At 38.0% G+C, this 22,295-nt stretch overlaps 1 protein-coding gene, 1 long non-coding RNA gene and 1 pseudogene across 3 annotated transcripts; 2 read left to right on the forward strand and 1 right to left on the reverse strand.

Moving 5' to 3' along the window:
• Positions 1 to 4,171: 4,171 nt before the first annotated feature.
• LOC141642035 (F-box/kelch-repeat protein At3g23880-like) lies at positions 4,172 to 5,808 on the forward strand (annotated as a pseudogene).
• Positions 5,809 to 9,043: 3,235 nt separating this feature from the next.
• On the forward strand, positions 9,044 to 17,132 carry LOC141642036 (protein kinase and PP2C-like domain-containing protein). The gene is made up of 12 exons (XM_074450698.1): positions 9,044 to 9,292; positions 10,009 to 10,126; positions 10,753 to 10,919; positions 11,838 to 11,905; positions 12,050 to 12,273; positions 12,775 to 12,826; positions 13,521 to 14,058; positions 14,643 to 14,712; positions 14,800 to 15,019; positions 15,102 to 15,206; positions 15,823 to 15,918; positions 16,731 to 17,132. Exons 1-12 carry the CDS (start codon positions 9,178 to 9,180, stop codon positions 16,923 to 16,925), a joined length of 1,968 nt encoding a protein of 655 aa, XP_074306799.1. The 5' UTR covers positions 9,044 to 9,177; the 3' UTR covers positions 16,926 to 17,132.
• An 88-nt stretch (positions 17,133 to 17,220) lies between these two features.
• On the reverse strand, positions 17,221 to 21,929 carry LOC141642037 (uncharacterized). 2 transcript variants are annotated; one of them, XR_012543156.1, is made up of 4 exons: positions 21,785 to 21,929; positions 18,322 to 19,638; positions 17,907 to 17,969; positions 17,221 to 17,576 (listed from the first exon to the last, which is right to left on the reverse strand). It is a non-coding gene; the product is annotated as an uncharacterized LOC141642037 (long non-coding RNA). The 2 variants fall into 2 exon arrangements; XR_012543155.1 differs by having other exon boundaries at positions 18,322 to 19,665.
• Between the last annotated feature and the right edge of the window lie 366 nt (positions 21,930 to 22,295).

Below are 22,295 nucleotides of genomic sequence, written 5' to 3' on the forward strand. Positions count from 1 at the left end.
CTTCTAGCTAATTTAATTAATCTCTCATCCCCTCATCGGTAGATAATTTAAGGTTTGTTCCACATTTACGATACAGATCTCGAATGATTACTAAGTTTGTTTGCTGCGTTTAATGAGAGTCTCGTATTGTAATTGAATCGTTTATCATTGTACTAGAATTAGAATTCAAGTTATTTCGTATCTGGTGTTGAAATCGCCTTCACATTTCATATTTTCATTGTGTTTTTGCACTACTTTACGCTGAGTTAGTACCAATGTCCACTTATTGCTTTATGAATGGAGTTGAAATCGCCTTCGCATTTCATATTTCCATTTCGTAGAGGTTTATTCGGTTCAGGAACGAACATGGAAGACTATTTGCGCTAAATATTTGGTTGATAACTCTATTGATTGGGTGTCGTCTTCTCATTGCTTTATTAATGGAGTTATTCATTGGCATGCTCAAGCCAAATGGATGCTTTTGTTTAAACAAGATTTTGCTCCATGAACTCTCCACATTATAGTCTTGTTTCACCCATATTTGACAATTTGCTGACGTGTATTCGCAATGTGACACCGATAACTTACCTTTGTACTTGAATAAACCGAAATCACCTGTGCACTTGTTTACAAGTTCTTCAGGAAATTCCATCTTTGCAAACGTTTCTTCGGAGACATTAAACAAAGGATAGTGATAGGAGTATTGGTACATTTGAATACTTGGGAGAGAACGAGGAACTAATCGGGTTTGCTAAGGAAGATAGTGAAGAGCTGGTGTCCTATGATCCAAAGACAAAGCAAATTACGGAGCTTGGTCTTCGTGCAAGTGAAGCGACCAAGTTCAGTGCTTTTTCGGAGAGTCTTGCATTGCTCGACCAAAAGATTGACGATCTCACTGTTGATGAACTTAAAAGGTACACCCAAATCGGCCTAAAACACAAAAACTTAATTGTTAATTGATACGAGAAGTCGAGAACCATTCATTTGATTATTTCCAATGTCAACCTCTTTCGCACATGGATCGAGTAACGAAAGCCTTGGAAATGTTGATACGAAGTTATAGGAAATCACAATGTACCAAACCCTTCTACTTGTTTGAGAAATTGGTAGTGTGTGCATTGATAATTATTGAGTAGACTTGGATATTAAACGAATTACGGTAAGTATGCTTTTTTAAGAGTATTTTAAGTTTTTAACCATATCTCATGCCTTGGGTTATACAAAATCCTTTGTAGGATAAGACGATTGATGAGGCACTCTTGTTGGAAGCAATTTTTTTTTTTTTTTTTTAGCAGTTGTTCGAAGCAAAGATTAAAAGACTACTAATTAGAGTTTTATGTTGTTGCTCTGATTTCCAAAATCTGAAGTCTCTCTTGTTTATATGGTATACCGTATACATATAAGTTACAAAACTTTTGGATAAGACTCGGTTTTGGCACTAAAACTAACCTCAACCGTCACAACAGTTGAAAACATGCAAAAACGCGCGAATTGCAAGCACCCCGGTCCACCGGGGTAGCCACCTCGACCGGACCGAAGCAATTTGCCCAAATCTGTTCAAATAGGACTAAGTTGGCCAATTCAGTCACTCCGGTCCACCGGGGAAGCCTCCCCAACAGGGGCCGAGACAATTGAACAGAAAATCGACTTTATACTTCGCCAATTCTACTTGTGTCAACTTTATTTACTTATAATATTTAAATAACGCACAAACTCAATAATCTGTTTATATATGTGACTATGTGAGTGTGTATTCCGCACATCCTAACTAGGGATGGCAATGGGTAGGGTCTGGGTCGGGTTCACCCAGGCCCGGACTCGGACCCGAGATTTTCCCTTTGGACCCGTACCCGACCCAAACCCGTAAGGGTCTAAAATTTGAGGACCTGTACCCGGACCCTATTGATAAGGGTCGGGTTTGGGTCTACTCGCGAGTCCGAGTTTCAGCCACTTTAGTATTATGATTAATAGCTACGGGTCTATAATATTAAAAAAAAAAAATCATACTACTTTAACATTATGAGTTTATTAATCTCTATTGTACACTACCAAATCCAATATACATACCAAAGAGATTAAAAAAGACAAAGAAGGCCTAAATTAATTTTACCTCCAAATACATGTGAAAAAATCAAACTCGGAACCCTAAAATCAATACCGTACTTGATAGCCGTCTCCATCTGACCGTCGTCGATGGCTGCCGTTAATGGTGGTTGTCGGTCGCCGCCTATTAGAGAGGTGGTTTCCAGTCGTGTACGCGTATCAATGTTGTGGTGGTGGTTTCCTTGTGTCAGTGGTGGAGTGGTGGTATTGTTAGAAGAGTTTGGTTGGGTTTTTGCACTTTATGGGATGAGGGAAGAGAAAGAGACTTTAGTTGCTTCGGTTTCTATGGTCTCCCCGTATGAATTCAGAAAAGTTGTGATTTTGATTTTTTTTTTTTTTTAATAAAGGGTCTAAGGGTTGGGTATGAGTCTCATAACTTAGACCCAGACCCAAAACATTTTCTTAAGACCCATACTCGGCCCATACCCATTGGGTTTGAAAAAATGAGACCCATACCCGACCCATTAGGGTCCAACCCTCAGGGTCTGGGTCGGGTCCCCGAACCACTGACATCCCTAATCCTAACACATTATATCAATTCTGAATTTATTCACAATTTTGGTTGAAAACCCAACTACACCGAAATCACCCAGTGATTACAGAATCATCAACACTACTAATTCGTACTACCTTAAATAATCTGATGTTGATCACTTCGGCCCCGTTCTTTTCGACTTAATGGAGCTTAACTAAAGTTAAGTAGAGTTAATTTGTGAAAAGACGAATTGAATTGAATTGAATTGAATGAATCTGAACTCAACTCAACTAAACTGAACTAAATTGAATAGAGTTAAACTAAATTGAAATTATGTCCAAAATAACAAAGCCTTCATCGTTCTATCTCACATTTTCTTAGGTTAAATTTCTCCCCAAACTCTAAATACATGTGATCTCATTTGTAAACACTACTACTATTAAGCAGGGCCCTAGTGTTTAATTGTGTTAAAAAATAAAAAAGACCAAAAATACGGGTTACTTTTTTTTTTCTGGTGCTTTGTTGAACGATCCCCAAGCAAGAATCGTGTTAAATACACCCTTTTCATCCTATCAATTATATTTCATTTTCCAACATTTTCAATAACTTTCACATTATCTACCCACTAATCCTTACTTTTTCAATTACAATTTACTAAATAATTATAAAATAAGTTAATTTTATATTTTTATAATTATCTTAATAAAATAATACGAAGTAACTACTCCATTATGATGAGTATTTTAATTTTATTTTTTAAATCTTAAATTAGATAATAAGTTAATTTCAAATAACAATGATAAAATTTTAAAAAGTGAAAGATTGTTTCATTGATAATAAATATAATAATTAATTGAAAACATATAAAAGTAACACACGAGTACATATTTGTGGAACTGCAACTCGAGTACACTAAATTTTGGGTCAATTTTTAGCCCGGCCCGAAATAATCCGATAATATGAGAGATCCGAACTGACTTTACTCAAATCGGCTCAATCCGAACCGTTGACTTGTTTTGCCAAGTCTACAGTTGTCAATTAGGGTCATTTTGGGTTACTTGAATAATTTTATAACGGGTCAATTATGGATCGTGTTTTTTTTGGATCGGGACATTATTAGGTCAATTAAAGTTCGGATCAACCCAATTCGAATTTCAAATCATGTTCAGATCACTTTCGGATCTCGAATCAATCTTTTCAAATCGGACATTCGGATATTGACCCATTTCACAACGGTTCTACTTTTACTATCTCCCATTCACATTCCCCCTTTCCATTCAATCCCGCAAAATCAATTCCCTCCTTCCCAGATAATACCCAGAAATTAATTCCCCAAAACCAAAATTCGCCCAAATTAATTTTCACCTTCTTCGTTCATCAATTCATCACCGCCTTCACCATCACCATGCTTCCCTGGTTGTTCATCATATAAGAGAGTAAAAGGGAGAGTTAGGGTTTGACTGAGAGAGTGACAATAACAAGAGGGCCTTTTGGTTCAGTCTACTCGTATCGGTTATAATTCAAGGGTGGTTCAAGCTACATCGTCAACGTTTCTCTGATAAGCGTACCGGGTCCTTTCAATAGGTACTAATTTGGCAAAGGGTAGTTTCAATTTAGCATTATATCCCTTACTATTTTCAATTTAGTACTAAAATTGTGGTGTCGATTATTGTAGTTTACACCGAGTTATTTGTTTGTAGTTTAGCACGCTTCTTCTGCTAAAAATGTCGGACTTAAATCCATGTTTTTCTGAAGACATATGGTTCGAAATCTTCAAACAACTTCGTGTAAAAACCCTAGGCAAATGTCGTTGTGTTTGCAAATCGTGGCGTTCCCTTATTGTTTCGCCTTCTTTTATGGCTGCCCACCTTAAGCATTACACCCAAAATGAAGCCAATTCGGTAATTTTATGCAAAGAGCTTTCAAGGGGTTCAGAAAGAAAAGAATTATTCGAGCAGTGTATTTTCTTTCGTGATTTGGTTCAGTTAAAATTAGGAAATAAAATTCACACCTCAATTTGCCCTTTTGTTCTACCTGATCATATAGTTCCTTCCTTTCATTTTGTTGGTTCGTTAATGGTTTGTTGTGCGTCTCTGATTTAAGTGATTCTTGCCAAAAAGACCGTATCTTGTTATGGAATCCCTTAATTCAGAAATCCATTAAACTTTCTCAGTCCACATTGACGAGTAAATACTCTGCCTTGGGGTTCGGCTATGATTATCGGAGGAATGATCACCGTGTTGTCAAAATTAGTCTTTCGGGTAAAGGCACGCCATTGGTAGAGGTTTATTCGGTTCAGGAACGAACATGGAGGATTATTTGCAATGGCGCTAGATATTTGGTTGACAACTCGATCAATTGGGTCTCTTCTTCTCACTGCTTCCTGAATGGAGTAATTCATTGGTGTAGTAATCAAGGCACTTTGTTGCTTTTGTTTAATGTCTCGGACGAAACTTTTGCGAAGATGGAATTACCTGAAGAACTTGTAAAATCGTGCAGAGCTGATTTATTTGATTTTGGTTTATTCGAGTATCAAGGTAAGTTATCGGTGTCCCTTTGCAGAAAAATGCCCACTAGCTTCAATATTAATATTAATTCAGCAAACTTTGATATATGGGTGAAACGAGACTATAATGTCGAGAGCTCATGGTGCAAAATCATCTCTGTTGAATATCCGAAGTTACATGGGTTTTGCCATAATGGTCCAATTGAATACTTGGGAGAAGACGAGGATTTAATCGGGCTCGGTAACCCTGGCAGCGGACAGCTGGTGTCTTATGATCCTAAGACCGAGGAAATTACAAAACTTGGTCTTTCTTGTAGTTATTCCAGCAAGTTCAGTGCGTATTCGGAGGGTCTTGTATTGCTCGACCAAAAGATTGACGATCGCACTGCTGATGAACTCGAAAGGTTTAGTTGTCAGTTCACTTAGCCGATAAATACATTAGTGTTGGTACGCCACTCTCTTACTCATGATAATTTTGTTGATTTTGCAATGTTTGATAAAAATCTGCTTACGGGTCTGTCAATGACTCTCATCGTTGCAATGTTACTTTCCTTATTTGGGGTTTTGTTATGCAATTGATCTCCTACATACCGCTAAGCCGCTAATTGATCCTTGCAAGTTGTCATTGTTTTCAGGCGCATGGCATGGCCCTAGGTGCAGTTCTCGCCTTCTATTTCGGCATGACATATGGAAAATGGTTGGATTTGAACTATCTTGTGCTTTGTTTTGCATTTAGTTTCGACTTTATCAAGGATCGGTGACATGACGTGAAACTGTGAAAGCTTATTTTCGAATATTCAAAGATCATTTCAAGCTCTATTTGTTTAGTTATTTGTTTCTATACTTCTTTCGGCCCTGCTCCTTATAAGCTTTTCGATATGTTGTGTTCTTTCCTGGTGCTATAATTTTACTTATTTTAAGTCCATGCCTTTTATGCCCAAGTAAACTTTATCTATGTCATTTAACACTCTTTCGTACTCCGTATCTTCCATTGAACCGAGATGGTTACTTTGTACTCCCTCCGTGGTCAGTCCCGGTTATTTGTTTTCCAATTCCATTTTTGGGTGTATAAAAACTTTTAAAGTGTAATTCTGTAGCCACGCTAGGTGAGTCGTGAGTACTATCGTATGTAGGCTGGCGATGATGAAAATTTACAGCCTTGCGATAAACTATAGACTTGTTTCCCCTGTTTGTCATGGGAATCAAATCGTTGCGGTTGAATTCGAGTTCAAGTTTTCTTATTCAGTGAATCGGAATTGCTTTTGTTGAAATTGTCTTCTCGTATTATGTTTTCATTAGTGTTCTCATTGCTCCATTCTAGTGAAGGATGTCTACCCCGAGACTCGTACAACTACCTTGTTTGCCTACTTGTTGAGAGACTAGAGTTGTCCAATGTAATCTACTCCAGTTATGCCAACCAGAATAAAGGGTCGGATGTATGCAACATTTGTTTTAGGTACAAGAAAAAAATGGCCCAAAGAAGAAATGTAATTATTGCATTTACCGACTGCTTAGTGAGGCGTTTGTAGATAATTCGTAACTTGAAGAGATTGCGGGTCTTTTTGTACTTCTACTATACTCTGTAATTGCTTGAGACGGTAAATAATGGCCAGGTCGAACTAGCAGGCCTAGACCATTTAAAATCCAGACATAGCATGTTTCGCTTGTCTCTAGATGCAAATAGGTACGATTGTCATGAAAAGATGGTGTGCATTTCTCTAGTGACTTGTTCACCGTCGTTGACAAATGGGAATTTATGAAGAGATCTTTCACCGAGAAGGCTGTAATGTCGGGTTGTGTCGGTCATGAGACAATTATGTCATCAGCATAGACGGTAGCAAGAAGTCGGGTATTATTAAGGTCATATATATAAGTAAAGAGGAGCCGGAGATGGAGTTCTGGTTCCCATATGAGATGTAGTTTTTAAGTTCGGTATACAAAGCCCGCGGGGCTTGTTTAATTAAGGCCGTAAGTGGCCTTATTTAATTGGGTTTGTATCATGTAAACATCATTGGTTAACGTACCTTGAAGTACCAACCATGGGTTATGGCAAGGAGTAATATTTAGCTAGTTTTGAGGCGGGTAGGGTTTGGTTTTAGCCTCAGGCGTGCATGTATCAGGTCACTTCAGGTTTGTGTCACTTAGGTGATTAGGTTGGTTCATATTGGATCGATCAATATTGGATCAATCAATGTCTTGATCGAGTGATACAATAATTTTTTTATCTTTTTCGGGTTCGGGTCTAGACATATTATTATGGGTCAATTAAGTCGGGCGATGTAGGAAATAATGTTGTTTCAGTTGATTTTTTTTACTTACCCAGTAAACAAAGGGTGACACCTACCAAGATGTAATATCATCCGCCCTTCCAAAGTACAATTGACGCAATCTTGAAACGATTTAAAAGTCTCTCTCTCTCTTTTTTTTTTTTTTTTTTTTTGTCAGAATGAAAAAGATTGCTTAACTTAGTGTATAGCGGTTGTTATAGTATGAGCAATCCTATTAAGGGACCTAGGACAATGACTAAGAGAAAAACAATGACATGAAGATAGTAAGGAAAGAAGAGAGCGTATAATGGGGGCTATGGCATAGTCAACAGTCCCGCCACCATTCAACTGGAGGACAAGGTTCAAACAATCCGAAGTTGCATCAATATGTCGATATCCCAAAGAAATGGCATCCAGGCAAGCAGACTTCAAGGCAATAGCCAGACTTCGCCCAGAAAGAACCCGTCCAACATGACACATAACACCATTCTTATCTTTGAAAAACCATCCGGCAGTAGCCCGCAGATTTGATTTCCATGAAGCGTCGCATTTAATACGAATATGCTCCGAACAAATTACAGACCCAATTAAGCAAATAGGGAAATGATTTCGTAAGAGAGTGGAAATCTCCATATCATCAGGAGCCTAAGGAGCGACATGAAGCATTACTGTACATTTATCTTTCTCAACTTGCACATTATTGTTACATCCAGATAAGGTTGGGAAGACCATAATAATCAATTGATGTACCTTGGAAGGTAAATCGATTACGCGCACACCAGATATGCCATAAAGTGCTAACAAACAAAGAGATAGAAAATGTAGAATTCGCGGATTTAGACAACAGGTGCAACCAGTTAATTACCCATTGTTGGATAGGGATATTATTCCCAACAGAAGTTCGAATACCCAGAGGTAAAGCAGCTCAGACCCAAGAAGCAAGAGGGCAATCACAAAACAAGTGATCCAAGGATTCTAGTAACTCAGAGACAGAGGAACACGAACTGCAATAACAATACCACTGAAAATCCCTCTTTCGCGCCTCATCCCCACAAGGTAAGGAATTGGCCAAGATTTAAAAGTCTCTTGTAACAGCCACACTTATTAATTTCAATACTCTCATACGACCACATAGCCAAGTCAACAAAGGGCACGTACAGGAGGACAACCTCAAAATTTAGGGCTATATCAGAACAATTTTCACTTTCATGAATTCATGGAGTGTCTGTATCAAATCTTGGTGCAGCAAAGATACAAAGCAACACACCGCTGTTCAAAATCATAATGCGCTTTTTGTGGCTGACCTAAATTTCATTATACTAAAACTTCACACAAGGCCATAAAGTAATTGTTAATGGTTAACACTCAGGTGAAACTTCGGCTTTAAATTCAAATCTCTCTAAAAACAATCTTCTTGTGTTATTAAACGCAAAATATGTCTTTTAAACGTCATCTTAATAAAAAGTAGACTTTGCAAAATTGACCCGACCAGTACTCGACCTGACACCTGGAACCAAGAATCCGAGATTAACCTGTAACTTGAATTACCTGATCAATATAACCCAACCCGAATGTCTATTGTTGTATATGATCTATTATTCATAAATAATTTGAAAATAATAAACCCGATAATAACCCGACTTGAATTCTGTTAAGCATGAAAATGACCGACCCGAACCGACTCGGTCCGGATAATCCGTTTGCCGGATAATCAATGTGCACCTGATAATAAAGAAAGGAAAAAAGAACAATTTCCCACAATTTCATATTCTACCAAACCTCCGCTGCAACAACATTAAACCAAGAAAAATCAATTAGAGATAAATCAATTATATTGGTCCAAAGACATGGGAATTGAGATAATGGAGCCAAATTCATGCATAAGAGGATGTTGTCTCAGCAAAACCATTCCTCTTCATCTTTCCCCTCATTCTTTCTCCATCATTTCCCCTATTGCTCGAGGTTATTTTCATACTCTCTCACTCGGTTCGATCATTTGTTTACATTTGATTAAATACCCGTCTTAAAGAATAAAAAAGGGTAAATAAATGTTCAGTAGGGAAAGGGTTATTTTGTTGGATATTTCTTGTTTGTTTGATTCATTCATACTCCCTTTGTACCTATCATTTGTTTACCTTTGATTAAATACTCGTCTCAAAGAATAAAGAGATGGTAAACAAATGATTCAGATGGATAAGTGTTATTTTGTTGGGAATTTCTTGTTTGTTTTAATTCATTGATAAATTTAGTTATTCAAAGATAATTATTTGGGTGTTTTTTGTTGTGAAAGATGATAACTTTTTAAATTTATGGACATTTTTACATAATTTTTCAATCACGGGTCAATTTTTGTGCTTTTTATTGGTGAATGATGATGATTTTTGTACATAATTCCCAACAAATTTAGTGTTATTTTGTTGGGAACTTCTTGTTTGTTTAATTCATTCATAATCTTGTCATTCAAAGATGGTTTTTGATTAGTGGGTCCGAATTATATGGGTGTTTTTTTGCTGTGAAAGTTGATAACTTTATTATTAAATCATACTCCCTCCATCTCCGTCTCAGTCATTTGTTTAACTTTTTTATTCGTGTGAGAGGTATTTTAATCAAAGGTAAACAAATGAGTGAGACGGAGTGGCTATGATTTTTCATGATTGTTAACAAATAATCTTATGCAGGGAGTGAGAGTGTGGTGTATGAAGGGACATTAGATGGGAAGGAGGTGGCAATTAAGAAACCGATTTTATCAACTTCTGATGATCTTGATAAATTCCATAAAGAATTGCAGATTTTATGGTATAGCCTCATTTCAATTTCTAGGGTTTTTTTTTTTTTTTTTATGTTTTTAGGATAAGTTTTGGGTGTTTGATGCTTTATGTTTTTACTGTTTTTGGTCATTACATTGATTTAGTTTGTTCATGATTTACCTTGTGTTAAAGTGGTAATTTTGTTCTGACTTGGAAATTTAACCTCTCGTAAAGTTATTCGGTATTTTGGTAATGGTACTCCAACAATTCACTTCGGCCGCGTGTCCGATACCTGGAGTGTCCGACACGACACTTTATTTAGACCGAAAAATTGAAAACTTTGTGGAAAGTAACTGTATCCAACACTGAGACCCTGTGTCATGTTCGGAACTTGCAGTCGAGGCGCAGTAACATAGCCTTGTCGCCTGTGGGACTATGAATGCTAGCTGGATCAATCTTTGTTAATTGGTAATTTGAGTAGTTTTAAATAGGCTATGTTAATTATGCCTAAGAAAAATGATTTTCCCTTCCTGTGCTTGGTGACTTTGTGTTGCTTGTGCATTTATTCAAGTGTAGCAATTACATTGCATGCATGTAGCATTTATACTCCACAACATACACTCAGAAAAATCGTACGAGATTTATTGATTTTTTTCCATGTATAAATTTTTGAAGCAAACTCGATCATCCAGGACTTGGGAAGTTAATTGCAGCTCATGCAAAGCCGCCTAATTACATGTTCTTTTTTGAATTGTATAAGTTGGGAAGTCTTGCTCAAAAGCTACACGTGGATGAGTGGTGCCCTGGAATTCATCAGGCACTTGTTGTGATTCTTCAATTAGGTAAAGTTTTTTCTTACAATGAAAAATTTAGTACTCGCCTACTGACAAATTGGAACATCTTAGTGTCTTTGTAGGATTGAACCAGTGTAGTTTCCTTGACGGCGTATTTGTGCAATGAAAGCAGTTATTTATGGCATTGTGTCTCATGCAGTGTATAACTCTGTCGATGTATCAACAGAGTTGAGACTAGTTACCCTGTTCGTTCGTAGTATCTGATGTTGAAGACGATACGAATACTATTATAATATTATTTCCTTATAAAAAATATAACAGCATTTCAAAAGAATCTTTAATAATAACATTCTGTATATTAGTTACCTAATACGGAGTACTTTGTGGAAATTTGTTAATACATTAATTCGAAGCTTCACAAAATGGATGTTTTTTTTTGTGAATTAGGGTATCTCGTAATATTCGTTATGTGTCTCTGAAAACCACCTTTTTTTCCTTAACTCATGGGGTCAAGGGTAAGGCTGTGTAAATCCAAGCTCCCTTACCCCATCATTTGCAGGAGATATGAGTAATTGAGTAGTATATGAGATATTGGGGACTTTAGGGTAATGTTGTTTTTGGTGTTGTTGGGGGTATCTTGAGATAACCTTTTAATTACTCAGGGGTAAGGCTACTGACATCTAGACCTCCCAAGAGACTGGCTTTTGGCTACGTTTTGATGAATTCTATAAATTTGGATGTTTGCCACTCAAGAAACCATTTAGCGCAAAGTAGCTCAAACCTCAGTATTTAACGGAATCTATCATCAATCACGATTGTTGACGATGTGTGGTCATTTTAATGAAGCTTTCTAATATGAAAGTTAGAGATGTCTTTTTTTTCGGTGCCAGTTGATACTGCAATCATTGCAGGTTAATGAAGGATATATCAGAAAGGCACAACTAAAGGTTGCTTTCTTGTTTTCAGCGGAGGCTCTACAGTATCTACATAATCTTGGAATTGTGCACAGAGATGTCAAACCTGCCAATATTCTTGTAATAATTAAAAATCCATCCAAAAACTCTTCTGTGAATTGGTACCAATTTTCTAATCACTTTCAAATGATTTCATAGTTTGTCGTTACGATAATCCTCTGATAGAGCTTCTTGCACTGCTCTGAATTTGATGTTTAAATACAGCTAGGAGAAGATCTTTCCCCACATCTGGTTGATTTTGGTTTGGCAGAGTATGGCAAAAATCTCAAGAAGGCTTCTCTTGAAAACTGGAAATCATCGGGAAAGCCAACGGGTGGATTCCATAAGAAAAATATGGTTGGCACCCTCATTTATATGGCTCCAGAAGTTTTGAGGAAGGAGATACACACTGAAAAATCAGATGTCTACAGTTTTGCCATAACCGTCAAGTATGACCCTGCCTTTATTTTTATGTAGTCATAGTCATTTAAGCATGCTGAATAAGGCACTTTCAAAGTTTCAGTTCCTTGTAACATGGTTAGCCGTATCTTTGTATATGTAGTTGGTTGGTATGCCACGATCGGCCAATATGTAAAGTTTCATTTTTAGCACACCACTATCCAGTAATAAGGGATCTTTGTAAAAATAGGTGAGATTTTGATGTTGGAGGCCTCAAGGCCAGTACCTTGGCCAATATCTGATTGATAGGGGCTAATTCTACGCCAACATTTAATGGACATATCCGAAAAGTAGGCTGAGACACACATAATGACCATTGACCAATACAATTGACAAGCTGCAATAAATGGGTCGTATAATTGGCTCTTCATCATCAGGGGTCTGCATTCATAGTTGTAGAAGTTAAAGTGAAGCTAAGTTTAATGCTATGTAATGTATGCATTTTTTCTTTGGCAATAAATACAACTTCAGTTCATCTTGATCCTTTGCAGTGAGCTTCTAACTGGGGTTGTCCCGTACACTGATCTTCGCACCGAGGCTGAGGTATTATTCATGATGAATTGATGTTTATACTCTGAATCTTTATTCCAATATGCATTGGCGTATGCTCTGAAATTTGCCTCATGAAAATGTTATTTTATCTTTTCTAAATGTGTAAATTTCCTAGTTGAGTCTGGATTACATGAGTCCTCTTCTGATTTTGGTCTTTCACTTTTATGTCTTCATTAATCATGACTCAAAAGGCATGTTTGCTCCGCGACATATTTATTAGTTTGATTTTTTTGAGTGAATTACAAACACTTCTCAAGTTATAACAAAAACGATCATCATTACCCTAATGCCGTAAAGGAAGACCTAATGGAGCCAGGGGTTATTTGGGAGCAACCTTACCTCTGTGTTGGAAACACTTCCCTAAGTTGTGATGATTTAATGTTGTGGCTATTTATTTAGGATAAAATGACTCAGCATGAAAATATTTTTGTTTATTCCTAATTATGTACAATCTGAGGAGGCGCCAGGAACGAGGGGTAGAATGAGCACTCTGATAGGGAAATGGAAAAATAAGTTGAATTTGATGAAATGATTGCCTTGTGAAGATTTTTTTTTTTCCTGTGCGCTCTAGATATAGTGCCTCAGCACCTAGTATCACCCATGCATGCATTGAGAATACGATCTCTCTTTTACGGTATTCTAGGCCATGCGACTGATTGGTACGTGATGCATATGATTCTTGTAGGCTCATACTGTGCTGGAAATGAACTATACCGAGCAAAAACTCGTTGCAGCTGTGGTGTCCGAAGGATTGCGGCCTGTTTTAGCTAGTTTGGAATCGGGTGCACCATCGAGTTTGTTGTTACTTATCACAAGATGCTGGGATGCTGATCCCAACAATAGGCCATCTTTTACAGACGTAGTAGCCGAACTTAGGTCAATTTTTGATGAAGTGAAAAGTGTTGAAGAAAAGAGGAATGTAGTTACTGAATTCGCTCCTCCTCAGAAATTAATGGAGCAAAGCCTCAGTTCTCAGCATTTTGGTGATAATATAAACTGGTTTTCTCAAGGTGCGGAAATCCCCAGCAAAATCTCACTTGGTCTTGGTAGAACTACCCCCATTGATTACTACGATGATGGTTCATCTTATATACCCATTCTGTCTTGGGGTTCTTTTGCTACATGCGGACAGAGGGAAGCAATGGAAGACACACACTTTACTATGCCTAATTTTTCTGATCAGAAAAATATCCACTTTTTCGGGATCTTTGATGGTCATCGAGGTCAGTAGATTTTGAAATGCTGAATATTCATAATTGTTTAATTTCTAGTCCTAGTGATTTATGATTTTTTTTTTCAATGGACTAACCCAGTGGTATGAGGACTTGTAAAATATTTTCTAATTTGTAATTTTTGCTTGGCTAATAGCGCCCCCTTTATTGTCGTCTGAATGTTCCTCACTGAGTTCTGTAAGGAAATATTTGACATAGATGTCTCCACAATCCACATTAAAAAGTCTGTAATCTTAACTCTTAACTTGTCATGTAAAGAGTTCTTTTAAGGCAATTCGTAACTCTCAGGTTGTGATATTATGTACGTAAATGTGTCAAGTAAGTTCTATTAATGGTTACTGAAGTAATATTAGCCGCATTTATTATGTACATGAATGCTGTAGTTGTCTCCACGATCTGCATTTATGTACATTAACATTACGGTGATAGTTGGGTTGCCATTGACTGTTTCCTATATCAAGTCTCAAACAATGATTTAATACCATATTTATCATATAGTTGAACCATTACTAAATGAATGTTTGTGTGAACTGTGCTTTGTACCATGTTAACTCTGTGGATTAAGCCGTGATCAGGTGCTGCTGCTGCTGAGTTTTCTGCTCGAGCTTTACCTGGTTTGCTGCAAGGTTTGAATCCCAGTGTCAGGTAGGTCTAGTTGTCATGGCTCATGATCTTTTCTTTCTATGGCTTCTTTGCCGTCAAGTTACTGAGATGAAATCTAAAATGCTATAGCCATCAGGGATACCTAGTTAGAGCATTTGAGGAGACTGATGCTTCATTCAGAAGAGTGCTAGAGGCACACCGTCAGTCGAAGGGCTCAATTAAGAGAGACTGGCATCCTGGTTGTACAGCAATAGTTGCTCTTCTTGTCAAAGATAAGCTTTTGGTGGCTAATGCCGGGGACTGCAGAGCTGTTTTGTGTAGGTCTGGCAGTGCTATTGCACTAAGCAGGGTAAGTGAGAAGTTTAACCACTTTCTATCTATCGATTTGAACTCAACTTTTAAGTTCTAAATCATTAAAGTTCACATGCTAGGATCACGTCGCCAGCTGTCTTGAGGAGAGAAACCGCGTTATTGAGGCTGGGGGAGTAGTGAAGTGGCAAGTTGATACATGGAGGGTCGGTTTGGCAGCTCTTCAGGTTTGACAACTTTTAACGTCATTTTTTACTACCTCATGTAAATATATGAATGTTCTTTCATTTACCAGCACTTAGGATTGGATAAGTCTCATTCTTTATGAGCTTGAATGTGGCACTTTTCCACTTCCTTTGTCTCCGTGTCTCTTGCCTTTTCTTGCGGGTTTAAGCCACACGTTGAAATTTGTGAAGAGGAACCTGGCGTGTGAAACTTGAACCCCTAGTGGAATAGGATAGAAGCCCCACCCCTGCGTGGAAGGTTCTCAACCATGTCATTTAATGTTGTTTTGATACATGATCTTGGAATTGCGATCTGATCTCAGTTCTTGGGTCATAAATGCGGCTTATACTGTCTCGAAATGTTGGGAGTCAGTAACCTTCAAAACCTCTGTAACTTGAGTGCAATGCGGCATCTCATTTAATACCGTGATCTCCAAGAAAGCTAGTTATGTTATTTGAAAAAGAGAAACAATAAATAGATATGTGCATACTTATGTGGTGCGTAAATTGCAGCTCCTTTTTAGGTGATTAGCATGTGTAAAGATAACACGTTAATTATCTCAATTATTAAAAAAGACTTTCTAGTCTAGACAACAGTATTAATTACTCTTTTTCTTAGGTTACACGCTCCATTGGCGATGATGATCTCAAACCGTCTGTGACTGCTGAACCAGAGATAACAGAAACTTGTCTGCATCCAGATGATGAGTACCTGGTAAGAGCCATTGTCTTAACAATTATACTCCCTGTTCTCTTATTGATATACGAAGTACACGCTAGGGTTTTTATGTTGCTCTTAACATATGTTTTATCTAAGGTGTATTATACTACTGAAATAAGTTTCCGTATCCCAGGGTTTAGCCTGCGTAAAATTTTACCTCCAAAACACCTTGCAGGCTTCCAGTTATCTCGTTAGGTTGAGGTGATGTAGAAAACCGATTCTATATGCTTTTACTATGTAATTAATCTTGCGCTTATGAAATGAGCCAGCTGATAAAGTAATTAAGCGGTGGTACTTAGGACTAGGCATCACCAGTCACCACCATTAGCTTCCAAACTTCTCGATCTTAGCCTTACTGTGCTATTGCGCTTGCCTGAAACCTATGATGAGCCTCAAGCCATAAATGATTTTAATCAGACGGTAACTTTCTTTAGCCTAATAAGCCCTTCACCTGGCCAGCTAGCCTCTTGTTTGTAACCATAGAGTTGTGTCTCCTATGGTCCCTGATTGCCTTTATACAATCTATTTAGCCATCGCATTTTTTTTAAAATATGACCGGGAAATTTGGATATTCATACTTCTAATATATATGCTACAGTTTTCATTTGCTATGAACATGTAAAGGGAGTCACAAACACGTTTTGATACAGAGGGTGTCAAACCCGACTCTTGATTACTGAATGACTTTTACCAAGCGAACTGACATTTACAAAAGACGGTCTTATGATTACTTATAATTAGACCCGATAGAGAGTAAATAAGATGTATGAATGAGGTTAACCAAAATAAAGTCGTTGAATCCTCAGGTGATGGCTAGTGACGGGCTGTGGGATGTGATGAGCAATGAAGAAGTGGTGAGCATTATAAGGGACACTGTTAAAGAACCCAATATGTGCTCTAAAAGACTAGCTACTGAGGCTGTGCAGCGTGGAAGCAAGGATAACATTACTGTGATTGTTGTGTTTCTTCGACCCGTTACAACAGCTGAAAGGATTTATTAGCCGGAACTTCGGCTTGTGTTATACATGTCCTATGAGGCTTATTTTGACTTTTGTATGCCAGATTGTTGAAAAAGTATGTTTATAGGTCCTGGGATCTCATGAGGTGTTTGTATAAGCACAAAATTTCATTTGCAACGTCTCACAAGTCGCAACTGTTTAAATAGTGACAAAAAGAAAGGTTGAAGGATGTCACAAGTACCTTCTCGTAACAAGCAAGAATAGTTGTATTAGACTTAGACCGCTTTGCGGTTAAACAAACCCAGATACAAAGGAACATTTGATCGTGCATTGCTTATTTGGTTGTAAGGTATAGATTAATGAAGGTTAAAATCTTCTAAACCACTCGAACTACACAAACTCAAGTGTTAACGAAAGATTTGCATACAAGTAATCTGCTCAAAGATATATAAAGCCGAAGGGTATGCATGGATAGCCAGCCCGCGGATTGGTATAACTAGTAAACATTAATATCGAAAAATAGGGCAACCCTAAATTCTTCCGATCCAGCTGCAAACCAAAACTTGATTTACGCTTCTACGGATGAAAAGACCAGATCCGTCAAGTTAAAGTTATAGCAGTCAGGTTCACTGAAAGTATGCAGTATCAACGAGAAGTTTTCCAGGGTAAAACTGTGATCTTTGAGATATCAGCCTACAAAGTACAAACAGGGTAGATTATGAAATGAATATATAGAATTTGAAGCATTACTTAAATATTAAATTAAATTAACAAGAACTTTTCTTATTGGTAATCATGATTAAGTTCAAAACTGTACTAAGAGTATCCAAGATGAGATAAGCCCTTATTTAGGAAGCACACCAAGATAATTTCTTGCTTTCAATGTGATTGACAAGTTCAGAAACTTATAAGTCGATCTCAAATCGCTAAAAGGTGCAATGAATATGAAGATAGTACATCAAGGGAAATAAACCTCTTAACTTTCATAAAAGAAAGAAATATACAAGGGAATTTCAGCTGTACCTAAAAATTGGTGGTTCTAACTGATCAATACTTCGAGCTGATATGGTATGTGATACTATACTCCTGCAAGAAACACGCATTTTAGTTAAGAGATATAAAACTATTGAAGAAAGCATTCCGATACATAATTTACTTCCATGTTTTAAACAAAATCAAGTTAAGATAAGATCAAGATCAAATATGAGTAGTACTGTATTAAAGTTGCATTGCGTGAACTGTGAAGTGAATCGACCCATTAAAAGAATCCAAACAAATTTAACCAAATATCTTAAAAGAAGGCAGATGTCAATTAGTTTAACTAATAAAGTGATGAGCGGTGATACTCATGGAGTCATAACTCGGGTTTGAAACCCGCCCGTCATTAAATAAAAAAAGTTTTAGGAAGAGATCAATATACTTAGTGATATTTACTTACCATCTACAGCTGTGGACCTCCACAGATTTTGCAAATCCTATTCATTTGAGGATATCATACCATTCTTGAGAGTAGGCATTAATAAACTAGTTCTGGAGTTCTTGATATAAAAACCGATGTTCTGACTTCATTTTAACCCACAAAGAGATTCAAACCTCAATAAAAAAGAGCAAGTTCCAAAAAAAACCATGGAAACGCCAGGTTCAGAATCCTTTAGCGAAGTCGATCAAACTCTTTCACAGTTACCACCAAAAAAACGCCCTTCTGATAGGGCTAAGTCAGTCGATGACGAGCCACCAGAAAACGAAAACCTCCAAACAAACTCCAATTCAAGTGATTCATCAAAAATCACTTTAAGTGCTGCCCAACAACCCCAAAATATTGACTCTCAAAACCAGCCAAAACCCTGCATTGATCAAGAGCCACAGGATGTTGGACTTAATGAGGAGAGTAAAGGAGAATCTTCCAAATCGCCTCCTCCTGTCCCCTTGGCTTTCACTCCCTCTCAACATCCCATGGCTTGTATTGATCAAGAGCCACAAAAAGTCGGACTTCATGAGGAAGGTAAAGGAGAATCTTCCAAATCGCCTTCTCCTTCTCCTCCTCGTCCTGCCCCTTTGGCTACCAGTCCCTCTCAACTTCGCATAGCCTGCATTGATGAAGATCCACAAAAAGTCGAACTTAATGAGGAAGGTCAAGGAGAATCTTCCAAACCGCCTTCTCCTCCTGCTATCCGTTTGGTTCCCTTTCAACGTACCATATCGTGCAAATTCTGCGACCAGAAGTTTGCCACTACACAAGCACTCGGGGGACACCAAAACGCACACAAGAAAGAGAGGGAACTTCAAAAGGCCATGGAAGCAGCGAGTGACCTTCGCTTAAACAGTCTCCCAGGGATATTATCACGTCCACACCGTGGGCCTCTTTTAGGACGTCGTCATCCATATCATCCGTACAATGGATATGGCCAGGGCTCAGGATTTCAGGCAAGGCCTGTTTACTCTCAGCCCAACACAGGTTACGCCCAGGGACCAACTAGTGTTACGCAGACCATACAGGATTACATGGGGGGTTCTTCAATAAGGCCTGCAGATGCATCATTTCATGGGTGGACCGCACGGTATGCCCCTCCTATAGGTCCTATAGGAAGATCCAATGGACCCACATACTTTAATCCTTTTGCAGGTTCTAGCTCGACATCTTTTCTGCAGCCAATGGCGAATCAAGCTAATCTCGCCGAACAAAGCATGGAATCCACGGCCCTCGGCTTGTCCTTGAAGTGCGATGAATTTGGAAAGATGGATTTGCCTCCAAAGCCTGATGATCATTTAAAGTCTGAATTACCTATGAGGCAAAATGAATCTACTGAGCTTGATCTGGAACTAAAACTTTGATTAGGGTTATATTTACCTTTTTTATTTCAATGTTAAGATTCTAGTTTTTATTTTCAGCCACCACAACATGTCAATTCCATTGTATGATAGTTTCAGTTTAGTTTGATTTGATACTTAATTGTTCTCTCACTTGTTCTCTGATCTCTCGCAATATTTTGTCTCAAAGAATTTTCATATATCGAGTCTAAAATAAGAAAAAAGGCGCACCTCTACAAGCAACATTAAGAATTGTAATCAGGAAGGATCATATAATGATGTGAACCTGACCCTTCCCTTTTCCATTCGATATAGATTAATTTTCTACTCATCAAGGCGGCATGTGAGCACAATGAATCAGCCTGAAATATCAGTGAAACCAGAACCACACATATACGGTTCACAAACAAAACAGAATACTCCTTAACATCCATGGAATTGAGGAAAACGGAAACAGTTCCTTAAAAGATTCAGACTTTTTGAGAAAAATCTCATCTTAACATAATATGACTGTACGGACAGCAGACCGTATCTGAACCTATTTAGTTCATGGACTATTATCTCTAGGGGCTTGTTTGGATAGCAAAATAGGAGGGAGAGAGAGAGGGGGGGGGGGGAGGATGGAAGAGAAGGGGAGGGGAAATGGATCCCTACAAATCCCTCCCCCTCCATTTCCCTCCGACCCCTTTTGTTATCCAAACAAGGGATTTTGAATCCCTTCTTTTCCCTCCCTCCCTCCCTTTTCCTCCAAAACAACTCATCCAAACAAGGCCTAGATGTATGTCTTATATAAGCCGAAAACATCTACAATTCCACTATGAGCGTTTAATTATGCTGAGTTTAAAGCTGATTCATTTCTTGCCAAGTCGTCATAGCTAATCAATAAATAAAGATTAACTCATCTCATACATAACTAAGGGTGTGTTTGGATAGCAAGACAGGAGGGAAAGGAAGGGAAGGAAGGGGAGGGGAGGGAGAATAGAGGAGGTGATTTTCCCTCCAAATCTTGCCTTTGTTGGAGAGAAAATAATTTGGCTTGGAGGAGAGAAATGAAGGGATCCATTTTCCCTCCCCTCCAAATCCCTCCACCTCCATTTTGCTAACCAAACAACCCTAAGAGACAACCGAAAGAAACTTGGAAACTGCCAAGAGAAAAATGCATTTCTACCAATCATAAGGGCCCGATCGAGCACAGCCTACACATCAATGTCATGACCTCCCAATCATTGGTAGATAGACCAAACGTAAGATTTCTCGCTACTATTTACAAATATGAATAATCCTTTGTTTAGCATTAGTCCTTCATTAACTCTCGTCTTATGCCATCTAATACCTTATCGGCCTATCATTAGCCAATAGCCATCACCTCCAAGTGTTTACTAGGAAAATAAGACAAACTCTTATGAAATCGGATTAACGTGCACAAAACCTCTTTATGCACTATGAAAACATTGTTCAACTCTAACTTATCTTCAAGCTAATCGTTAGAAAACTCGTATTAGTCCATGTTATTTCATTGTAGTACCCACATTTGATCTTTCGTAAATACCTACTTCCTTTCGTCTCACAAGACCATAACAAGCATATGCATTCACTAACTTCGTGTGATTGCAAGCATTATTCAACGCAGCGACAATGTTATAACCTATAGACTCATACACATGATCAAGAATACACCTACCATTCGCAGACTCGCTATTTAAGCTCTCCAAACACCACAAATTAGCAATAATATTTCTATTTTTACATGATCCATTCCCATACCTAGCATTCGACAACATACATTCGATTACTTCACCTTAGCAAAGCCGATTATTCAACCAATCCAAAATTCAATTGAACCCTAACTTTTCCCCCAATTCCAACAGTAATGATTCATCATCCTCAAACTCATATAACTTCATCACCATGATTATTAATCACCTTCAAATTACCATTAAATTAAATTCAATCGCAAATTTAATTACGACAAACTAATGAATCACAAGTTTACCTTATTCATCCACTCAAAATAAGAAACAAAATAGGGCAAAATAATCAGTAAATTCACCAGTTTTCAGCAAAATGATGCGTAAAATTGGATGAGAAATTACCTGGATTCTTCGTTATTGAGATTCAATTTGGCGCCGGAACCCTAATTGCAATCATCGGCGTATACTTCGCGCCAACTTTCTATTTCTATTGATTTTTTGTTTTCTAACAACTATATAAACTGAATCTTGACTTCTCTAACACCGACTAGACTTACTCAACTTAACCCGAGTATAATGCAAATAAATACTCCCTTGTAACATTGAATTTTTCACACTTATCAAGACACGTTTTGTAATGTGAATATATTCCACCCCAAAAGCTAGCTTAAAGGATGGGAGAGCCCAATTCTAGAGCCCAATTCTATATAAAATCCCACACAAGTCTCTTTCATGATCAATGTGGGACATTTGCAATGGGTCGTATCATTCCATCACGCTCCGCATTCAGGCGCCCTCGCCTGCTGGCTTTGCGCTAGAACTTTCTAGCCCCGGGCGAACACTGCTATGCCGGCGTCACCAGCAGCGGGCTGTGCGCTAGAACCTATGCCGGCGTCACCTCTTAGGTCGTGGG

This window comes from Silene latifolia, chromosome 2, assembly GCF_048544455.1.
Source record: "Silene latifolia isolate original U9 population chromosome 2, ASM4854445v1, whole genome shotgun sequence".
Taxonomy (NCBI): Eukaryota; Viridiplantae; Streptophyta; class Magnoliopsida; order Caryophyllales; family Caryophyllaceae; genus Silene; species Silene latifolia.

What these genes read in the sequence shown, in the direction of transcription:
- LOC141642036 (XM_074450698.1), top strand. Translation starts at nt 9,178, where the DNA reads ATGGGAATTGAGATAATGGAGCCAAATTCATGCATAAGAGGATGTTGT. An exon ending in ATCTTCGCACCGAGGCTGAG is followed by an intron (nt 12,827 to 13,520) that starts GTATTATTCATG and finishes TGATTCTTGTAG; the next exon opens with GCTCATACTGTGCTGGAAAT. An exon ending in GGTTTGAATCCCAGTGTCAG is followed by an intron (nt 14,713 to 14,799) that starts GTAGGTCTAGTT and finishes AAAATGCTATAG; the next exon opens with CCATCAGGGATACCTAGTTA.